This window comes from Salmo salar, chromosome 07 (assembly GCF_965601325.2).
Source record: "Salmo salar chromosome 07, fSalSal1, whole genome shotgun sequence".
Classification (NCBI taxonomy): Eukaryota; Metazoa; Chordata; class Actinopteri; order Salmoniformes; family Salmonidae; genus Salmo; species Salmo salar.
Window position 1 is genome coordinate 14,715,415 of NC_138297.1, and position 20,656 is coordinate 14,736,070.

The window sequence follows — 20,656 nt, forward strand, 5'->3', positions numbered from 1 at the left end:
CACGTTAGGAAGAAAACGCTATCTTGAACTGAGCACATGAGTAAAAAGTCTTCACTGGCTTTATTGTGCTCTGTGGTGCGATAATGTTAACTATTTGGAGGTATGTGTGGATAATTAACAGTAACTGAAATGGACATGTATTTGGTGAATACCTTCTTATTACACTATGATGTTGGTTCATAGTGTAGCAATACCATAAAAGTGATCCCCATGCAATTTTCAGGACTCTAAAAAATCTTTCTTTAAACAAATGGAAATATACTGCATTGAAATGAATTGCAGAAGTTCAACAGCAACAATATTGTAACAGCTCAGGAAAAATTATTGTGGTTTCTTCTCTCATTTTATATAATTCAGCTTTACAGCCTAATTTGGTCAATAAAATATATTTGATACTAAATCTGACTATGACAAATTATGTCAGTGACATCAAAATAAAACTGATCCTTCATTCCTTCAATTATTTAAATGATTGAATTGATTCCCTGCCTAAGTCGATCTCGAGATAAAAAAGAGAAAAAAGAAAAGAGACACAAACACAAGACACAGCTCAAACACCACAGAAGCAACCACAGAGTCTTTAGTTACACATCACCTTAGCTACAAGACACAGAGAAGCGGCACCGTTTACGGCTAGCACGCTAGCAACGCACAATAGAGAGAGAGAGAACGAGCCCCTTAAGGGGGGGGGGGGTACCTTGACTTCTGACTGTATCGTCGGGAATCCGTTGCATCTGTGTGTGAACAGGGTCATCCCACAGGGGTCTAATGGGATAGACATCTCCGGAAGCAGGGAACTGTATTTCGGGAAAAGTCTCCCTCTCTATGACAGAGGGATCTATGCCGCTGCTCTCATCATCCGAGACAGCAGCCTCCTGCTCTTTGTTTTTCTCGTCCTGAGGAAATCTCTCAACTAGCTTTGCAACTTCGTCGCTAATCTTATCGACAAACTCTATAGACTTCTTGCGTGGCTCGCTTTTGTCTTTGGCGGGGGTGGAAGTGTGAGATGTCTGACCAAGCTTGCCTCTAACTGGCAGCCTAGATTGGAAACCAAAGCCCGACTTTGGCTTGGTGGAGTAGTCATCGCTCATGGGACGACCCAGGTCCTTTTTAGATGATGACTTGTCTGCCTCACAGAAACTCTTGGCTTTGGAAGACGGCGTCTTGGTTTTGGGTACAGCAGAGGGACCTGTATCTGTCTCAGACTTTCTCCTCAAGTCCTTTTTTACTGGGACCTTGAGCTTTGCGTCCTGGGTTGACTCAGTACGTTTAACTGATGGCTCAGGCTTGACAGGGCTAGCCTTGCCCTTGACAGGTATTCTCGATTTGGACTCTAAAGCGAGAGTCTCTTTTTTAGGACTAGCTGAAGAGGGGGATGCAGGGGATGTAAAGGAGGAAGCAGTTTTAACCTGACTTTGGGGGCCAGCCTTGGCTGGGGTTTTAGTTGGGATCTTTGGAACCTTTTCAGTAGAAGTTGGGGTTTTGGTCTTTTCTGTTGTTTGGGGGAGTTCTATGACCGAATGTTGCTCCTCTGGAGAGGAGTCAGAGGACTCTTGGTCCTGTTCTGGGTACACTGATCGAGTGACAGTGGTTACTGCTGTCTCAACATCTGTTATCATTGGATTGAGGGAACTACTTTCTACCTCTAGGGGGGTCTCCTCTACAATTATGTCTGGTTTCACCTCTACAGTTTCAGGAGACACTGGCGATACTGGGTCTTTGTCTTTCTTAGTGGTCTTAGCTGAGGCAGAAAGACCCATTCTAGGGATTCTAGACTTAGAAGCATCTGATTTTGAGGGGGAGGCTGCTGCAGCTTCACTACCTTTCTGATCGTCCTCTGTCGAGGCACGGTGTGTGGAATCTGAAGCACCTTTCGCCTGTTCCTCGTCTTCCTCCACTTTTATTTGCAGAGTCAGGTTGAGTCCGATTTCTGTTTGGACTCCTCTATCTCCTGGCTCATCTATGACCTGTTCAGCTAGCACCTCCTCTAGGGGCTGCTCGCCTATCTGGAAGAAGGCAAAGCCCTCGTCCTCATAGCTCCGTTTGGTCATGTCAATAGCTCCGCTCCGAGTCATCTCAAAGAGCTTCCCCTCTTGGAAGAGGAATGGATTGGGCTCGCTGGTTGGCGTGCTTTCCTCCGTGGGGCTCCTTCCTGGGGTGGTGTCCGGGGTTGCCCCCTGGGACTGCCGGTCTACAATCAGACCCAAGATCTTCTGCTCTTCCTCTTTGACGCGGGCCGCAAAAGCATCATCGTCTTCGCGCATGGCACTCCAAGGGTCTGCCTCCGCTCTGGCGGTTACGCCCTTTGACTCGGTTCTGGGAGGTTCCTCTTCCTCATCGTCTTCCTCTGTGTCATCGTAGATACAGATCTCGGGTTTGAATGTTTCCCTCACTTGTCCAATGACAGTAGTGGAGGACGTTTCTACCTCAGGGGCTCCTGAGTGCCTCCTGTGATCTCCTTTCACTTCGTCAGTTATATTACTCTCTATTTGACAGGGAGCTTTTACAGCAGCTGTCTGCAGACTGCCTGCATCTGCTTCTTTCCCTCCCCCATCATCCTCCTGGCTTTCCCTTGATTTCCTCAAGCTTTCCTCCTTCTGCTCATCGGTTATGTTTGCAGCCCCCTCAGAGCTGGAAGACACGGTAACCGTTTTAGCTAAACTGTCTTCCGTGTCATCCATGTCTTTGCGTGACTGAACTGATTGTGGGACATGCTGCTCTGAGACAGATTGAGGTCCCTCCACTGCTACCATTGTAGCTGTGCTCTTGGCTTCTGTGTGGTGGATTCCTTCATGCACACCTGCTGGAAAAGGAGAGGGAGGTTGTACTTTAATAAGGGATTCAACAGAAAGAGCTAACTCTGAGGCCTCCTTGGCCCTATTGAGCCCACTCTCATTTGCGGACTCTAGTTCAACTGTTTTGAAGCTATCATCCCCTGCTTCGTCACCTGCTAAGGCAATGATATATTTTCTAGAGTTCTTTTTGGCTCTGGTGTCCTGGTCCACTTCCTCAAATGTTTTTTTTTTGGCTGACATTTTTAACATCTCATCCTCTGGGATGAATTTCCTCTGTGCTTCTGCCTCATCATCCTCTTCCTCTGAGTATTCGGGTATGGACACCACAGATAGGTACATGTGGTCAGGGGTTTTGGGGTTTACCTCATAACTTACCTCTTCAGAACTAGGGGTGTCGGGGGAGAGGGGACTCTTACCAGAACTTTCCATCTGGGACGAAGTCTGCTCGATACTGTCATCATCATTGGCACTAGCCTCCTGGTCCCTGAGTAGCCTACTACGCAACGCGTCTGGGGGGAAGTCTGAGGCTTTGGAGGGTTCTGGGTGTCTAGAGGACCCACTGGGCTGATCTAGAATGGGAGGGAACGTTTTCTGCTCTACGGGGCTGCTTTCTAAGGAGTCACAACAGGGGGATTCCTTTGTTGGGCTGGGCTCGATGGAGTCTGGGGTCCTATGGGAGGAGTCGTCTTCCATGAGGGGACTATCCTCGTCTAGAGAGTCTCTGTGGCTTATGGTCAAAGATTCGTCGGCTAAGGGACTGAGGGTATCTGGGTCTTTTAAAGGCAATTCTAAGCTTCCTTGACGCTGGGTAGAGGCACTAGAAGCAAGGGTCGTAGCTAAAGCTGATGCTAGCTTGTCATCAGGGCTCTCCTCATCACTAAGGAAGCTCTCTAAAGTCTCTGAAACTCTCTTTGTAAGCTTTCTTGGTTTAGATGGCTTAGACTCGCCCGTCTGAAAAGATATGGACTCACTCGTGGTGCGGTCGTCTGCAGCCTCACTGGGAAAGACAGGGAGGGTCATTTCCGTTGATGGCTGGTCATCAATGGTCCCCACACCGGAGTCTCCAGACTTGTCCTTGGTTTTATTGTCACCTTTGACAGCTATAGTAGCAGTTGTTGAGTTTTTAGTGGACTGGTCAGCGTTTTTGGGAGAGAGGGAGAGACTGTCAGGGCTTGTTCCAGGGGTGGCTAAGCCCTCGTGTTTGAGGCTATCCTCTGAGCTAAGGTGAGGAGGACTACCATCACCCAGGCTGGCACTGGGAGAGTCTGCCACGCCCTCATGTTTCAAACTATCAGAGCTATCATAGAGGGAAATATTCAGAAACTCTACGGTTTCAGTTAGGTCCGACTGGGCAACAGGACTACCCTCTACAGAGGTCTGCTTAAACTGTTGGTACTCCGGATTGTCCTCAAGCTCTGCTTTAATTTCAGCACCAAAGTCTTTGGAGTGCTTTCTGTGTGGGCTAATTTGCTCATCTTTCTCTCTGTGGTGCTCGCCAGGAATGGCGTCCAGTGATATTTCCCGTTTGTAACGGATTGTGGTGGCTTTGATAGTGGATTTTGACTGTTTGGGCTGTAATTCTGATTCTGTTGTTTCATGCTCTGTAGAGGTGTGGGTTTTGAGCTCGAAAAGTCCAGACTTTCTCTTTGAGGGGTCCTGCCCCTTTTGGAAGGATCGCATGAGCTCCCTTACTGACATAGTCTCCTGCAGCTTCTCAGACTCAGTTTTGGGGGACTTAGGGGGACCCTGTTTAGTGGTGTCCTGTTTTGCGGGGCTCTGTTTCAATTTAAGGGTGGTTTCTTCGGTCCTTTGAGGGATTTTGCTCTCCACAGCAACCTTTGACGGTTTGGTGCTAGTTGGCTTTTGACCCTTCTGCTCTGCCTCCACTTTCTGCTGAAGGGCTTTGACTTTGTCTTTTATGGACCCAATGGGGGTCTCCTCAACTACTGGGGACACAGGTGACACTGGTTTTGGATCTGTGGGTGCACTTAGGAGAGCATCCCCATAGGTAGATTTCTCCGCCTGTTCCTGGTCTTTTCCTTTCTTCCTGACTGGCTTTTTGAGTTCAACAGCAGGAGTTTTGATTGTAGCTGTTGCTGTTATTGTCGTTGTGGTTCTTTTCACACCTTTGCGCAGCACGACCTCTGTGAATTTCTCTTGGACCACATCCTCCTGAGCTGCTGCACTGGAGCCCTCAGGTACATCCAGGAGATATTCTTTGAGTTCACCAGTCAGGTGTGTGATCATGCCAGACACGTCTTTGATGGCTTTAGGTCTGGGAATCCCTCTGTTGACTCTGACTTCATGTAGAATAGGTTCCTGGGGTTCTAAGGCAGACATCTTTTTGGCCTCCTCTATCTCACAGTCTGAGAGGAGGATCCACTCTTCATTCATTCTGGCTGCTATTGCTGCCCCCTCTGCTACCTCACCCTCCAATGTTCCACTCCTGAGTATCTTGCCCACTTTCTCCAAATCCTCTTTGACCTTCTCCATGATTTCAAACGGCTCGCCCTGAACCTCCTCAGCCCCTTTGTCCAGACCGCTCCCTTCCAGAGAACTGGATTTGTCAGTGGAATCCGTGGTTAGGATGGCGGTCATTTTGATCAGGTCTTGTTTCAGCTCAGACACATCGGAGAGAAGGTCCGGATCTCTTTTCTGGACTGTTGTCGACGTAGTGTCTTCGTCATCTTCCATTTTGGCAAGAGGACAATTAAGGTGCAAAAAAAATTGAAATTGAAATGAAAAAGAGACAGATATTGGAGAATGTGGTCAGGACAGGAACAGGAATAGTACAAACTTTCAGGATTCAAAGGGTTATGCAGGGTCACAGTGACATCTACAGAATGTATCAAAGGGAGGGGCTTTTGATCCACTGGGGTTCTTTGGTGGCAAATACTGCAGCAAAGCTAAAAGCCAACTAAATCATAAAGATGGGAAGGAAATGAGAAGGAAATAACTTGCTTATACACATATTCTGCACATTCACGCTCACAACACAAAAGCGCGAACATATCTAAAATAAATACTTGATCAAACAAGCGATGAGCAACAACAGACACCCACAAATCAACAAAAGATAAGGAAACAGGGAAACAAACAAAGGGATAACAACATATAGGTAGACAGACATCTCAAGATTGTCTACAGAGAGAAAGAGAAAAACATGTTTAAAAAAAACAATTTTAAAAACGCAATTTTTTCCTCAGAGAAGAAAGCCAGTGATAGCTGGAATGTTGCTAGGACTGTCTGCGAGTGGTCTGAGTGAGGAAGGGAAAACGGAAAACTAGCTGTATTGGCAGAGAGGTTTGGATTTTTTTTATTTATTGGTCTGTTAACTCATTTACCGCCTGGTGATGTCACTACGCAGGCCAAAACTCCATCCCACCAAAACAGGTGGAACTTTCAGGCAGTCTTTTCAAACAGCTTTTACACTAAAAGGGCATGATCATCATTTCTATAATTCCACAGTATTATTCCAACCTCACAGTGTGGAAATATATATATAAAACAGGGAAATATATATATATAAAACAGGGAAATCACATTTTTGACTGCACTGGGCCTTTAAGGAAATGTATGTTCTAAAACAGGAAAGCATCATTGATTGAAGGGAAGGGCATGTGGTCCTTTTAGAGGACTGTATCCATTCCTTATACTAACTTAAACTAACTTAAACTAACTTGTACTAACTTTCTGAAACATAACTGAAGAGAAAATTGAAAATCATAATAAGAGTAGCAACAGTGTATTAAAACAAATTCAAATAGAGAGTGAAAAGGAATTCAAAGATCAATGTTAAAGCAAACCAAAGGGTCAATATAACTCTCACACTTGACAAACACCCAGACACAGGAACACACACATACACACTCATGTAAGCCAAGTTATTTCCATGCAAAGCAAAGGGGAAAGTTGACATGCAGCCTCTGGTGAAAAGTGAGTGGAGCAAATTTAAAGTGATTTAAAGTGAAACTAGCAAACACTAGCAAATCTACATTTTATATTTATCAAAGAGTGGTTAATTTAGGTATTCACATTCAATAGTGTGGTGAGTTGTAGTCTACTGTTTTCTCATAGACTATGACTACAAAAGGTGAAGCTATAGCATCAATTCCATATTATGTATGACATGTGTATGCAAATTGCCAAATGCATCATGCATACACTGATCAATGTAATGAAGTTGAATTGAACAAATAACATTGTGTACATTACATTGTCTATCAGTTTATGTAAGACCTGTATGTACTGTACATGTATGTTTTGAAGGTAAGTGCACACAGAAATATTTTCTATATTATGTATATTGCATAAATATGTAGATATCCAGCTATGCTGAGGCACATGACCATGATTAATGATCAGTCAATCAATTAATCAATTAGATGCAAAGGGAAAATATTATCCATATATGGGTAGGGTATGAAGGATGGGATCTGGAGGGCTGGGAAAGCTAGACTACAGTTTGCTTTGCCATTAGGGTACTAGAATTACTATAGGGGTACTATTCTGTTGTCACATAAACATCACCAAGTTGTGAATTACAGTTTGTTTGAACTCTCTCCATGTGTCCCAAATTCAAAATGTCAGAAAGGAGGGAGTCAGCATGAAGACACTGGTGCAGCGATGTGTGACATGAGAAATGGATGAAGTTCATGCCCGATGAAGTTGTTGGCATAACCTTGGCTGAGGTGCGGTGGAGTGGAAGTTTGTGTTGTTTTGTTTTTGTGACAAAGACAAAACATGTAGAACTTAAAGGACTTTGAAAAAGTATTGCATGTGCTACAGCTTTGCTAACAAGGGTCATATGAAGCTCAACGTTTATGCATTAGCTCTGGTTACCATTCTGTACTGTTCTCTACAATGGTCAACTAGCATAACATCATTAGCAATGTCTAAATCTATGCCAAGGTTATAATGCACTTATCAAAGCAATTTCCTAGTCATAATGTTTGAGTAATGCAGCCATATTAAAACAGTTAAAAGTTAAATGGCATGTCTATAAAAGTTTTAGTATAGTTGAGAAAAAAACTATGTTAAAGGTGTTATCAAAAAATGGTATATTACTTACATTTCTCGAGCGTCCTGCTGATCTGTATAGAGGAATACAGAAATTGCACTATGAATATAATTGAAATCATTGTGTAAGAAAAATCTAGGCAAGATTTTGTGCACATTTGCTACACGAAGGAAAAAAGTAGTATAATTGGACATAGAACTGCTACTAATATCTAAAGATGGATACTCTAGTACAAAGCACAATAATTGATCAGTAATAACATGGAACACGGAGAGCCATATACTAAATATATATATAAATATATGGCCCTTTCTAATACCTAATATAACAGCTAAATGGCAGACAAAGAAGTGGACGTCTAGTGACAAGCTTCTAGCCTGAAAAGAGCATGTAAAGAACATAAAAAATGAACACTAGTTAGCGGGGGAGAAATGGGGAGAGAGGCACAATGTTACCTCTTCCTCAGCCTCTTGGTCTGAATCAGATTCCTTTGGGGTGCAAGAAGCAGAAAGAAAGAAAGAAAGAAAGATAGATAGATAGATAGATAGATAGATAGATAGATAGATAGATAGATAGATAGATAGATAGATGATAGATAGATAGATAGTTAGATAGTTAGACAGATAGACAAATAGAGAAAGAGGAGGGGGAGAAAAAAGAGAATGGGCAAAGCAAAGTTATCATAGTGACAGCTTTGAAGGTAGGTGGCCAATCAATGTTGATTTTGGGCAGGGTGGTTCAGAGTAAACATAAAATATCATTATTAAAGGAGAAGGGATTCATTCTACACTATAGGACAGCTACGAGTACTTACATATAAATCACAGTTAACACTAAAACCGCTAAAGCAGTAATTTTGACTGCTCATGCCCCCCTCCGTCCTTGACTTTCCTAAATAACTCCATATAACACACTGTCGTTGTTAGAATCTTAATATCACAAACAAAACTGGAGTTATAACCAGTTTTAGGAGGGCATGTCATTAAATGGAATGGTTTTCCCCTCTTCTTCCAACAGTTGAAAGTGCAATGCCCAGCTGATAATCCCCCCCCGACAATTGCCTCAAAGCTGGCTCGTTAGCTAACGTTACGTGACATGTGTACAACACCCGTTGAATATGGCCGGTGTCAGTAAACGTCTGCAAAAAAGCATAATGAAATTGTTGCCAGCAGAGCTGGTAAGGCTGTTTTCATGTTATCCATAGGTAAACAAGTCATCGGCCAGAGCGTCAGGTGTGCGCTCTGAATGCTCCGAGAGCGAAACGTGATGGGTGGGGCTAAAACTTAAGAGGGTGGGGTCGATGCTGAATGGGGGTAGACAAAGAAGAGCTCTTCAATCGATACCAAAATATTCAAAGGCCATTTTCTTAAAAGTGAGTTTACAAGTTTATCAACTTTCAAAGCAGAAGTACTTTCCCGTTGTTCCTCAAATGTAGTGTATGATATACCATTTTGTAGCTCTGAGTCTCTACTTTTATCCAATGTAAAAAACACAACTTCAAATGTTGTTACATAAGACCGAATCCAGGTGGTGAGTTACATTTATCCATTCTAATTATAGGCCTAAAATGGTATGTCCCTTATATCAGTTCACCAAATGAAAGCAGTCTTATCAGTCTACTCTGACCTACTTGGAGTAGGCTGCACAGTGAGAGCGTGCGTAATTGTACATGCTGAACGGCTTTCAATCTCTTGGAAAATATCCACGAGGCAGCAGGTACGAGTGTCTGAGAATGTGTTGATGAGGCTTGTGGAACATTATGTTGGCAAGGGGAGCAATGTCACCATGGACAATTTATTCACTTCACTTCACTTGTCATTGGCGAACAAGTTGCTTGCTGTCACGATTCCCACCGACGGTGGCGCCCCCTCCTGCTTGGGTGGCGCTCGGCGGTCGTCGTCACCGGCCTATTAGCTGCCACTGATTCCCTTTTTTGGTTTTCCCTTCCTTTTGGTTTTGTGCACCTGTGTTTAGTTTGGTTAATTAGCGGGGCTATTTATGTTAGCTGGTCCGCTTCCGTGTTTTGCGGGATTATTTCTAAAGTGACGGTTCATGTTCGTGTCGGCGCTATTTTACGCCGTGTGTATTTTCTCCCCTGTGTGTGTGGGAGTATTTTGTTTAATGAGTGAGTGTACATTAAATACGCCACTACCCTGTGCTCGCTGCTTCCTGTGCCTCATTCCTTCACCACGACTGCCAATCCGTTACACTTGCAAAGAAAACAAGTCTGTCCGGCACCATGAACAAAGTTAGTCCGGAGTCCCGTCCCTTTGCGCAAAATAAGGCACCTGCACAGCAGTTGTATTCCACAAAGGTGCTGAAGAATGACAAAACAACAGGACACAATCAGGAGAAAGCCGGATACTATTACACACTACAACCAAACAAAGGTATGTCAAAGTGTGTCAAGCAAGTGAAAGTTACAAAAAATTGTATCAACTGTTAGGACAAGGGATAACAGCTAAATGAAATCCAATTGATGCCATTGTGTGAAGATGCACACAATCAGAAGCTGACAAACTATTTTTGACTGCTGTCATATCGACATACAGTAGATTCATTATAATGTTATTATTGCTTTGTGCTGAGTTTCACTGTTTATCAAGGCTACTTGGCTCTTACAATGATGTTTAGGCTACTGAAGTTTTCATCATTTGACCGTGCTTCTTGGTGGTTGGGGTATTTTAGTTTATTTTGTCGGTATAAAAATAAGCTGCTACCGTGTTCCATCCCATATGCTTTCTGTTTCATAGTTGTAACAAAGGCACTCCATGAATAAAAGTGAACACTAACATTTTTGTGTTTTTTGTGTTTTTGTGTTTTAACATACAGAAACAGAAACTAATGACAATGAAATTTGTGTTATTTAAAATAAAATACAAGTCGTATTCTAATGTTAACCAAGGCCTTCATAAAAGCAACCAAATCATTATTTTTGCTATAGGTATATATTCATTATATTAATTACACTGTTAGAATGTTAGCTCGAAGGGGGTCCCTCCAGACCCAGCGGTGCTAGTGTTAAAAGGTGTAGTAATGATTTTAATCATACAGACAGACAAAATAACAGATTTGGTCACAGGTTATGACCCCAATATAACACCAATTTAAAGGAAGATAACATGCTATGAGAAATGTCATTGCATGTCACGTATACATATTTTGCATGATAATATGCAAACAACACACCTGTAGAATGTACCTGTGGAAGATACTAGTTAGGTACTGGAATACTCAGTAATTCTTGAAGTCAATAAATCTTTTTAACTTAAAGGAAAAATCAAACCAAAACCACTAATTCCTATAATTTACATTGTTAAATAACATTAATATGTGGGAACAATACTTTTTGTGAACAAATGTTTCATTTTGTCGTTATAATAATGTTGGTAGCGACATGTAAAAATCGTTGTGGAAATCTGTTGCAGCTCAAGTTGACTACAAATCCCACAATGCAACGTGTTTACTATGGTCAGGCTGGCTAGCTTGCAGACGTAGCTACAAACAATAATACCAAAGTCAATATCAGCATGTAAAGTAGCTAGTTAGCTGTAAAATCACCTAAACAAACTGTACTATCAATTTAGGAGTCTACAATCTCACCATGTTCAACCTGCAGATCCATGTGCCTCACAGAGTGGAGTCTGACATTCGCAACGGTCATGCAACGGTAAAATGCAATGCACCCTGGACTGAAGAGGCAGACAAATAGGAGAAATGTGGTGGACCGGGACTCTGTTAAATTACAATGCTACGTCATACTGGTCGAAATTCTGCCTGCTTGAACGGCAATAGCTACAGATACACATGAAAACATGAAATGACCCCGAGAATCGATAGAACATCGCTCAAAGATAGATGCACAAAAACATTATAACATTCAAAATGGGTGAATCTTTCCTTTAACATTAAGTAAGGAATTCTGAACACTCAGACATGTAATGGTAACTGTCGGTGTGCTATACAGCACTCAGAGTTGTTCCTGTACATGTCACATGGTCAGGAACAACTCCAGGTCCTAGGTGTATCCTAAGCTGTGTGTTCAGGTGGAGGTAGTGTTAAGGTGTTCTCACCTTTGAGTAGGATGGTAGTGTGATGTTCAGGTTGCATATAGCGTTGTGGGCCAGACTTCTATAAGACCTGGGTTCTTTCATAAAGGACAGACGGCCACACGGATCCTGAGTGTTGTCTCGGATCTGTGGAATCATCGACATCATTATCGTCAGTCAGTCAACCAATCAACATACAGTATAGGATATATTACTAGTTTGTAATGAAGTAAATTATATGGATGAGTGTTGAAAGATGGTAAAGTAACGTTAACCTTGATGAAGAGTGCCAGCCTGTTCTCTTTGAAAGCAAAGAAGCTGAAGAGATGGTGCTGGCCACTCTTGGTGAGAGGGACCAGGTTGCCAAAGCAGTCTGCATAAATGGGTTTACCCTCTAGGACCTGAGGAAAGGAATCATCAGACATTAATCCTAGCTGAGGATAGAAAAATACCAAATCATTGCCTGTTAGTCATCAACAGCAAGACTTACGAAGAGTTCACACTTTACTGATAGTTCACTACTAAAAAAAAAACTATACTATTACACTATTGTAACACCTCTACTATAACACCTCTACTATAACACCTCTACTGTAACACCTCTATTGTAACACTTATATTGTAATACCTCTATTGTAACACCTCTATTGTAACACCTCTACTGTACCACCTCTATTCTAACACCTCTATTCTAACACCTCTACTATAACACCTCTACTGTAACAACTCTACTGTAATACCCCTATTGTAACAACTCTATTGTAACACCTCTATTGTAACACCTCGTCACCCTCTGTAACACCTCTACTATAACACCTCTACTATAACATCTCTATTGTAACACCTCTACTGTAGCACCTCTATAGTAAAAACTCTATAGTAAAAACTCTATTGTAACAACTCTACTGTAACACCTCTACTGTAATACCTCTATTGTAACACCTCTACTGTAACACCTCTACTGTAACACCTCTACTGTAACACCTCTATTGTAACACCTCTACTATAACACCTCTACTATAACACCTCTACTATAACACCTCTACTATAACACCTCTACTATAACATCTCTATTGTAACACCTCTACTGTAACAACCCATTGTAACAACTCTACTATAACACCTTTTTTATAACACCTACCTCTACGTCTCTGCTTCTGGCCACCTCAGTGAAGTTCTCCTGCTGTTCCAAGGTTTTGTCCATCTTGTCATCCGTCATGCAGAAGCAGCGGAGCCGCGCCTCTATGGGGTCATGGGACTTTGCGAAGATAACAAACTTGGCCATGTAGGGAACGCAGATGGTCTCCCTGTAGACTGAAGTAGAGAAACTGACCGACTCCTGTGCCTGCCGACAGTCTATCAGCCAGAACCTGGCCGACACGTTGGTCGTGAAGGAGACACAGTCGTTGATGAATGTTAGGGGTGTGGTTCCTGTAATGTCCTCCCACTGGGCTGGCGTCGTTCCACCTTTGAAGAAGAATACAATTGAGGAATGTTAAAAGGTTAGCTACAGACATTTTAGTTTGTGTGTGCCAACAGTCTGTGCGTGTTTGTGTGTGTGTGTATGTGTGTGAGTGTACATTGTAGAATAGTAGTGAAGACATCAACACTATGAAATAACACATGTGGAATCATGTAGTAACCAAAAAAATGTAAACAAATCAAAATATATTTTATATTTGAGATTCTTCAAAGTAGCCACCCTTTCCCTTGATGACAGCTTTGCACACTTGGCATTCTCTCAACCAGCTTCATTTTACATTTACATTCATGAGGTAGTCACCTGGAATGTGTTTCAATTAACAAGTGTGCCTTGTTAAAAAGTTAATATGTGGAATTTGTTTCCTTCTTAATGCATTTTTGACAATCAGTTGTGTTGTGACAAGGTAGGGGTGGTATTCAGAAGATAGCTCTATTTGGTAAAAGACCAAGTCCATATTATGGCATGAACGCCTCAAATAAGCAAAGAGAAACGGCAGTCCATCATTACTTTAATACATAAAGGTCAGTCAATCCGGAAAAGTGCAAGAAATTTGAAAGTTTCTTCAAGTGCAGTCGCAAAAACCATCAAGCGTTATGGTGAAACTGTCTCTCATGAGGACCGTCACAGGAAAGGAAGACCCAGAGTTACCTCTGCTGCAGAGGATAAGTTCAATAGAATTAACTGCACCTCAGATTGCAGCCCAAATACATGCTTCACAGAGTTCAAGTAACAGACACATCTCAGCATAAACTGTTCAGAGGACACTGCGTGAATCAGGCTTTCATGGTCAAATTGCTCCAAAGAAACCACTACAAAAGGACATCAATAATAAGAAAAGACTTGCTTGGACCAAATAACACAAGCAATGGACATTAGACGAGTGGATATCTGTCCTTTGGTCCAAATTTGAGATTTTTGGTTCCAACCACCATGTCTTTGTGAGACACAGAAGATGTGAACGGATGATCTCCACATATGTGGTTCCCACCGTGAAGCCTGGAGGATGAGGTGTGATGGTGTGGGGGTGCTTTGCTCGTGACACTGTCTGTGATTTATTTAGAATTCAAGGCACATATAATCAGCATGGCAACCACAGCATTCTGCAGCAAAAAGCCATCTCATGTGGTTTGCGCTAGGTGGGACTGTCATTTGTTTTTCAACAGGACAATGCTGTGTAAGGGGGTATTTGACCAAGAAGGAGAGTGATGGAGTGCTGCATCAGATGACCTGGCCTTTATAATCACTCGACTTCAACCCAATTGAGACGGTTTGGGATGAGTTGGACCACAGAGCGAAATAAAAACCGCCAACAAGTGCTCAGGATATGTGGGAACTCCTTCAAGACTGTTGGAAAAACATTCCATGTAAAGCTGGTTGAGAGAATGCCAAGAGTGTGCAAAGCTGTGATCAAGACAAAGGGTGGTCACTTTGAAGTCTCAAATATAAAATATAATTTTAATTTGTTTCACACTTTTTTGGTTACTACATGATTCCATATACAGTTGAAGTCGGAAGTTTACATACACTTAGGTTGGAGTCATTAAAACTCGTTTTTCAACCACTCCACAAATTCCTTGTTAACAAACTATAGTTTTGGCAAGTCGGTTAGGACATCTACTTTGTGCATGACACAAGTAATTTTTACAACAATTGTTTATAGACAGATTATTTCACTTATAATTCACTGTATCACAATTCCAGTGGGTCAGAAGTTTACATACACTAAGTTGACTGTGCCTTTAAACAGTTTGGAAAATGCCAGAAAATGATGTGATGGCTTTAGAAGCTTCTGATAGGCTAATTGACATCATTTGAGTCAATTGGAGGTGTACCTGTGGATGTAATTCAAGGCCTACCTTCAAACTCAGTGCCTCTTTGCTTGACATCATGGCAAAATCAAAAGAAATCAGCCAAAAAAACTGTAGACCTCCACAAGTCTGGTTCATCCTTGGGAGTCATTTCCAAATGCCTGAAGGCACCACGTTCATCTGTACAAACAATAGTACGCAGTATAAACACCATGGAACCATACCGCTCAGGAAGGAGATGCGTTCTGTCTCCTAGAGATGAACGTACTTTGGTGCGAAAAGTGCAAATCAATCCCAGAACAACAGCAAAGGACCTTATGAAGATGCTGGAGGAAACAGGTACAAAAGTATCTATATCCACAGTAAAGCGAGTCCTATATCGACATAACCTGAAAGGCCGCTCAGCAAGGAAGAAGCCACTGCTCCAAAACCGCCATAAAAAAAGCCAGACTACGGTTTGGAACTGCACATGGGGACAAAGATTGTATTTTTTTGAGAAATGTCCTCTGGTCTGATTAAACAAAAATAGAACTGTTTGGTCATAATGACCATCGTTATGTTTGGAGGAAAAGGGGGAGGCTTGCAAGCCGAAGAACACCATCCCAACCATGAAGCACGGGGGTGGCAGCATCATGTTGTGGGGGGTGCTTTGCTGCTGGTGGGTTGGTGCACTTCACAAAATAGATGGCATCATAAAGTAGGAAAATTATGTGGATATATTGAAGCAACATCTCAAGACATCAGTCAGGAAGTTAAAGCTTGGTCGCAAATGGGTCTTCCAAATGGACAATGACCCCAAGCATACTTCCAAAGTTGTGACAAAATGGCTTAAAGACAACAAAGTCAAGGTATTGAAGTGGCCATCACAAAGCCCTGATCTCAATCCTATAGAAAATGTGTGGGTAGAACTGAAAAAGTGTGTGCGAGCAAGGAGGCCTACAAACCTGACTCAGTAACATCAGCTCTGTCAGGAGGAATGGGCCAAAATTCACCCAACGTATTGTGGGAAGCTTGTGGAAGGCTACCCGAAACCTTTGACCCAAGTTAAACAATTTAAAGGCAATGCTACCAAATACTAATTGAGTGTATGTAAACTTCTGACCCTCTGGGAATGTGATGAAAGAAATAAAAGCTGAAATAAATCATTCTCTCTACTATTATTCTGACATTTTATATTCTGATAATAAAGTGGTGATCCTAACTGACCTAAAACTGAATTTTTACTAGGATTAAATATCAGGAATTGTGAAAAACTTAGTTCAAATGTATTTGGCTAAGGTGTATGTAAACTTCCGACTTCAACTGTATGTTATTTCATAGTTTTGATGTCTTCACTATTGTTCTACAATGTAGAAAATATAAAAAATATAGAAAAACCCTTGAATGAGTAGGTGTGTCCAAACTTTTGACTGGTACTGTATATACACGTGTGTGGTTAATCTGCCCTCTCTCTAACTGTCACACTCTGACCTAGGAAAGCTGTGTTTTCTCTGTTTAGCTAGGCCAGGGTGTGATAGGTGGGTGGGCATTCTATGTTTTGTTTTCTATGTTTTGGCCGGGTATGGTTTCCAATCAGAGGCAGGTGTCTATCGTTGTCTCTGATTGGAAGCCATACTTAGGCAGCCTGTTTTTTCTTTGTGTTTTGTGGGTAGTTATTTTCCGTTTAGTTGTAAAGTACCTGACGGAACTGTCTGCTGTCATTTTTTGGTTTAATTTCTAAGTGTTCATTCTTCTTTCATTAAAACAAAAGATGAACATATTCCACGCTGCACCTTCGTCTACTCATTATGATGCCTGTCACACTAACCTGTGATACTACAAAGCAGGCGCAGGGTGGGCTGTTCCCCGCCGAAGCCATTGACCACAGGGTCAGTGTTACTCTTGGGGATAGGGATGGTCATGGTTATGGGTTTATGGAATTTCCTTCTCCGGGGCTCCAGGGTCACAATGGGGCTGAATGTCGCCTTGTTTCCCAGGAGCTTCCTCACCATGTCCACATTCATTGGCTGAGCCTGGTGGTGACAGATTACCATGTTAGTAGTAGTTTAACATTAGTGGAACCGACAGTAGGATCTTCTTTGGGCTCCAAAACAAGGAAGTGCTTGACTGAGCTTGTCTGGTGCAACAAATGAAATAGTCCCAAAACTGCATACTCCACCCTTCTGGCAATCCAAGCAGGCTCAATCAAATGTTTGAAGTAATACAAATATAAAAATAAATCATATTTGGACCCAGTTCTTGTAACCAAACCAGTCAGAAGCAAGTCAGGTTGTGTGTTACAGTGGTGTGAAGTACTTAAGTAAAAACACTTTAAAGTACTACTTAAGTAGTTTTTTGGGGTATTGTACTTTGCTATTTATATTTTTGACAACTTTTACTTTTACTCCTCTATATTCCTGAAGAAAATAATGTACGTTTTACTCCATACATTTTCCCTGACACCTAAAAATACCTACAGTATCAATATAACACTTTGTCACCCCTACTGCCTCTGATCTGGTGGACTCACGAAACACAAATACTGTGGATATAAATGATGTCTGAGTATTGGAGTGTGCCCCTGTCTGTCCATAATTAAAAATAATAAGAAAATTGTGCCGTCTGGTTTGCTTAATATAAGGAATTTGATGTATAGCAATTACTTTTACTTTGTACTTTTACTCAAGTATGCCGGTTTAGCACATTTTCTACCACTGTACTTAAGTACATTTAAAACCAGATACTTTTAGTTTTACTCAAGTAGTATTTTACGGGGTAACTTTCACTTTTACTTCAGTCATTTTATGTTAAGATCTATTTACTTTTACTCCAGTATGACATTTGAGTATATTTTTCCACCACGGGTTTGTTATTACCTGTAGTCCCACTCTGATCCTCTTGGTGAGGGCTCCTTCTGGGAAGACAGCTTGGACCTGAGGCATCACCGTGCTGCTCAGGATGCCCCCCTCTGGACCGATCAGGCTACTGTCCTGCTTGACCCGGGACACCACAGCAAAGTACTGGGGGAAGTCCCTGGTGATGATGCGGCAGATACGTTTCTTCTCCAGCTCCTCTGGAGGGTCCAGTTCTGGAGAGGAGGACAGAAGGGATGGTGGTTAATAATACATTGATACAGATTATGGTCCTGTTGAAATACTTTAACAATACAATGCACTCCCTCCTTGGAGTAATCACTGCTCAAAAGACTGGGTTGGTGTAAGCTATATATGGAAATCTTCACTTTCACCTATGGAGACATTTTAGATGAGTGAATACTCCAAGAAAGGTAGGCAGGATGGATTGTGTTTCCAATGTCTTTGAGCAGGGGCCAATGGCCTTTAATTATGATGATCACTAAGTGTTGTCTCACGCTGATAACATCACACTCACCCTCGTCCATGCCATTGAGGATCTGGTTAAGTTCCTCCCCAGTGTGTTCACAGTGGTGCTCCTTCCAGCTCTCTCCTGTCTCACTGCGTAAAATCACCAGCTCCCTCTCCTTCCCCCTCAGGGCAGCGAAGTGAGGGATCTCCACCAGCACAGGCCTGCGACCAGGGATTGAAGCATGGTGAGTGTGGGAGTGGGGGGTTATGTGTGGGAGTGGGGGGTTGTGTGTGTGGGGGAGGCGGGAGCACGATGTGTGTGTGTGTGTGTGTGTGTGTGTGTGTGTGTGTGTGTGTGTGTGTGTGTGTGTGTGTGTGTGTGTGTGTGTGTGTAAAAAGTGTGTGTTCGGGAAACCACTTATCTAACAACCCACCAGATGAGCACAGTACAGTGTGTCAACTACAATACCTATGGGACAGTCATGCTAAACGGAGGAACATCCACCATGTACCAAATTAACCAATAAAAAGATGAGGTTGAACAGACAGACAGACGGCACTAAACATAGAAGGCCAACCACAAGTTAAGGAGACAAAAGGTAAGTGGGTAGTGTCTGAGATGTTACGACAGAGAGCACAAGTGGATCACGCCACTAGCACGACACTAGCACACATATCATCCAGGTGAGGTCACAGACACAGACACAAACACAACACATCACAGAGGTGGGTCGTAATATAAAAGGAGGGTGATATCAAATGGAACCAGTAGCATCCGTGGATTGTTTCATATGCGGGTTTTTTTCTCCCCTACCCGAGGAATTTTGTCCCGGGTGGCCCGAGCTGCAGGATGCGGCTAACGAGGCTCTCGCCCTCGTTAAGAGGGGGCGGGGCAGTGGGAAGGTGTAGTTTACTGTGAGACCAACCGTCCGTTAGCAGCAGTAGGAGAAAGAGAGCGGGAGTAGTCAGAATAACGGGTGACTAGTGTATACTGTTGGGTTTTGGCTGAGTGGAGTGGAGGCCATCAATAGGATGTAACGGTATAAAACATTGGTCTTTAAATATACAGGGACTTTCAAAGTGGAAGTTATTATATTATTGGTAGACAGCCTCTCCTAGTGGTTTACCAATCTACATATCAAATCAATCATGGAGCAATATTTTTTTTTTTTTAACGTTTTTTCTTTCCATGTGGAATTTTTTGTTTCCACGTGTCTTATAGAAACAGTTAGTTTTCACATGAAGGGTTGATTTAGAGTTAGAGTGCGGCCCGGCTGTTAAAAAGAAAACAAGCAAGGCCCCTGGCGCTGGGAGGAAGCAAAGAGCAGAGGTAGCTTTATTAAGGCATAGGCAGGGTGAAATGAATCTGAGAAATGGAAGAGGGGCCGCAAAATTCTCAGGTTTTCATTCATACAGTAGGCTTACAATGTCCTTTGACGAACACACTCTCTCTTCTGTTTCTATCCTTGCACCCACTCTGCTCTGTCACAACATAGATCTCTGACATCACTTCTCTTTTTTCATTCTCCCTCGCGTTTCTCTCTCTCACTCTCTCACTCTTTCTTCCTCTTTCTCCTAGGATTCTGTATACTCCTACCTCTCTCACACTAACCCTCTCCCTCAATCTCTCCATCTCCGGTATCTTACCCGAGGAACTGGGCTCCAACAGGCCCCACCTCGATCAGCCTGCTGGCCAGGCCCTCTCCCTCCACCATGGGAGGCATGGTGGCCAGACGGTGCCTCTTCACCAGCCGGCAGGTCACCCGCGTGGGAGCGCTGCACTTCCGCGGTGGGATGATGATGCGCAGGCCGTTGTGGCGGCAACCCCGCATGGCTCCGCCCCTGGCGTCAACCATGAAGCTAACCAGGAAGCTGTGAAGGGAATGGGCGGGGACAGATATTATGTTTACAAAATAAAAATAGAATGTTTTATATTTAGGCATTGTCTCTTTGTACCAGAGGAGGCTGGTGGGGGGAGCTATAGGAGGACAGGCTCATTGTAATGGCTGGAATGAAATGAATGGAACGGAGTCAAACGTGGTTTCCATATGTTTGATACCGTTCCATTTAGTCCATTCCAGCCATTACAATGAGTCCCTCCTCCTATAGCGCCTCCCACCAGCCACCGCTGCTTTGTAAATTACCCTTTACACAGATAATGTACAATACATTATGTACATTACAGAAAAAATAAGGATT

General features: G+C 42.7%; 1 protein-coding gene across 23 annotated transcripts in view; it reads right to left on the bottom strand.

Annotated features, from left to right (window-relative positions):
- Positions 1–20,656, bottom strand: part of ank2b (ankyrin 2b, neuronal) — a 328,402-nt gene that overhangs the window by 24,681 nt on the left and 283,065 nt on the right. For 12 of the 23 annotated variants that reach the window (XR_014392867.1, XR_014392870.1, XR_014392869.1 and 9 more), the window contains 11 exons: positions 20,105–20,329; positions 19,272–19,370; positions 18,525–18,679; positions 18,011–18,222; positions 16,963–17,167; positions 13,006–13,331; positions 12,140–12,265; positions 11,889–12,011; positions 8,271–8,303; positions 7,867–7,888; positions 698–5,482 (listed from right to left, as the gene is read on the bottom strand). Coding sequence is in view for 18 of the 23 variants with exons in the window: in XM_082977374.1 (XP_082833500.1) it covers positions 698–5,482; positions 7,867–7,888; positions 8,271–8,303; positions 11,889–12,011; positions 12,140–12,265; positions 13,006–13,331; positions 16,963–17,167; positions 18,011–18,222; positions 18,525–18,679; positions 19,272–19,370; positions 20,105–20,329 (6,311 nt within the window). In the remaining 5 variants the exon portion in view is untranslated. The remainder of the gene's footprint in view (positions 1–697; positions 5,483–7,866; positions 7,889–8,270; positions 8,304–11,888; positions 12,012–12,139; positions 12,266–13,005; positions 13,332–16,962; positions 17,168–18,010; positions 18,223–18,524; positions 18,680–19,271; positions 19,371–20,104; positions 20,330–20,656) is intronic. The other 11 variants (XM_045721528.2, XM_045721527.2, XM_082977376.1 and 8 more) reach the window with 9 other exon arrangements.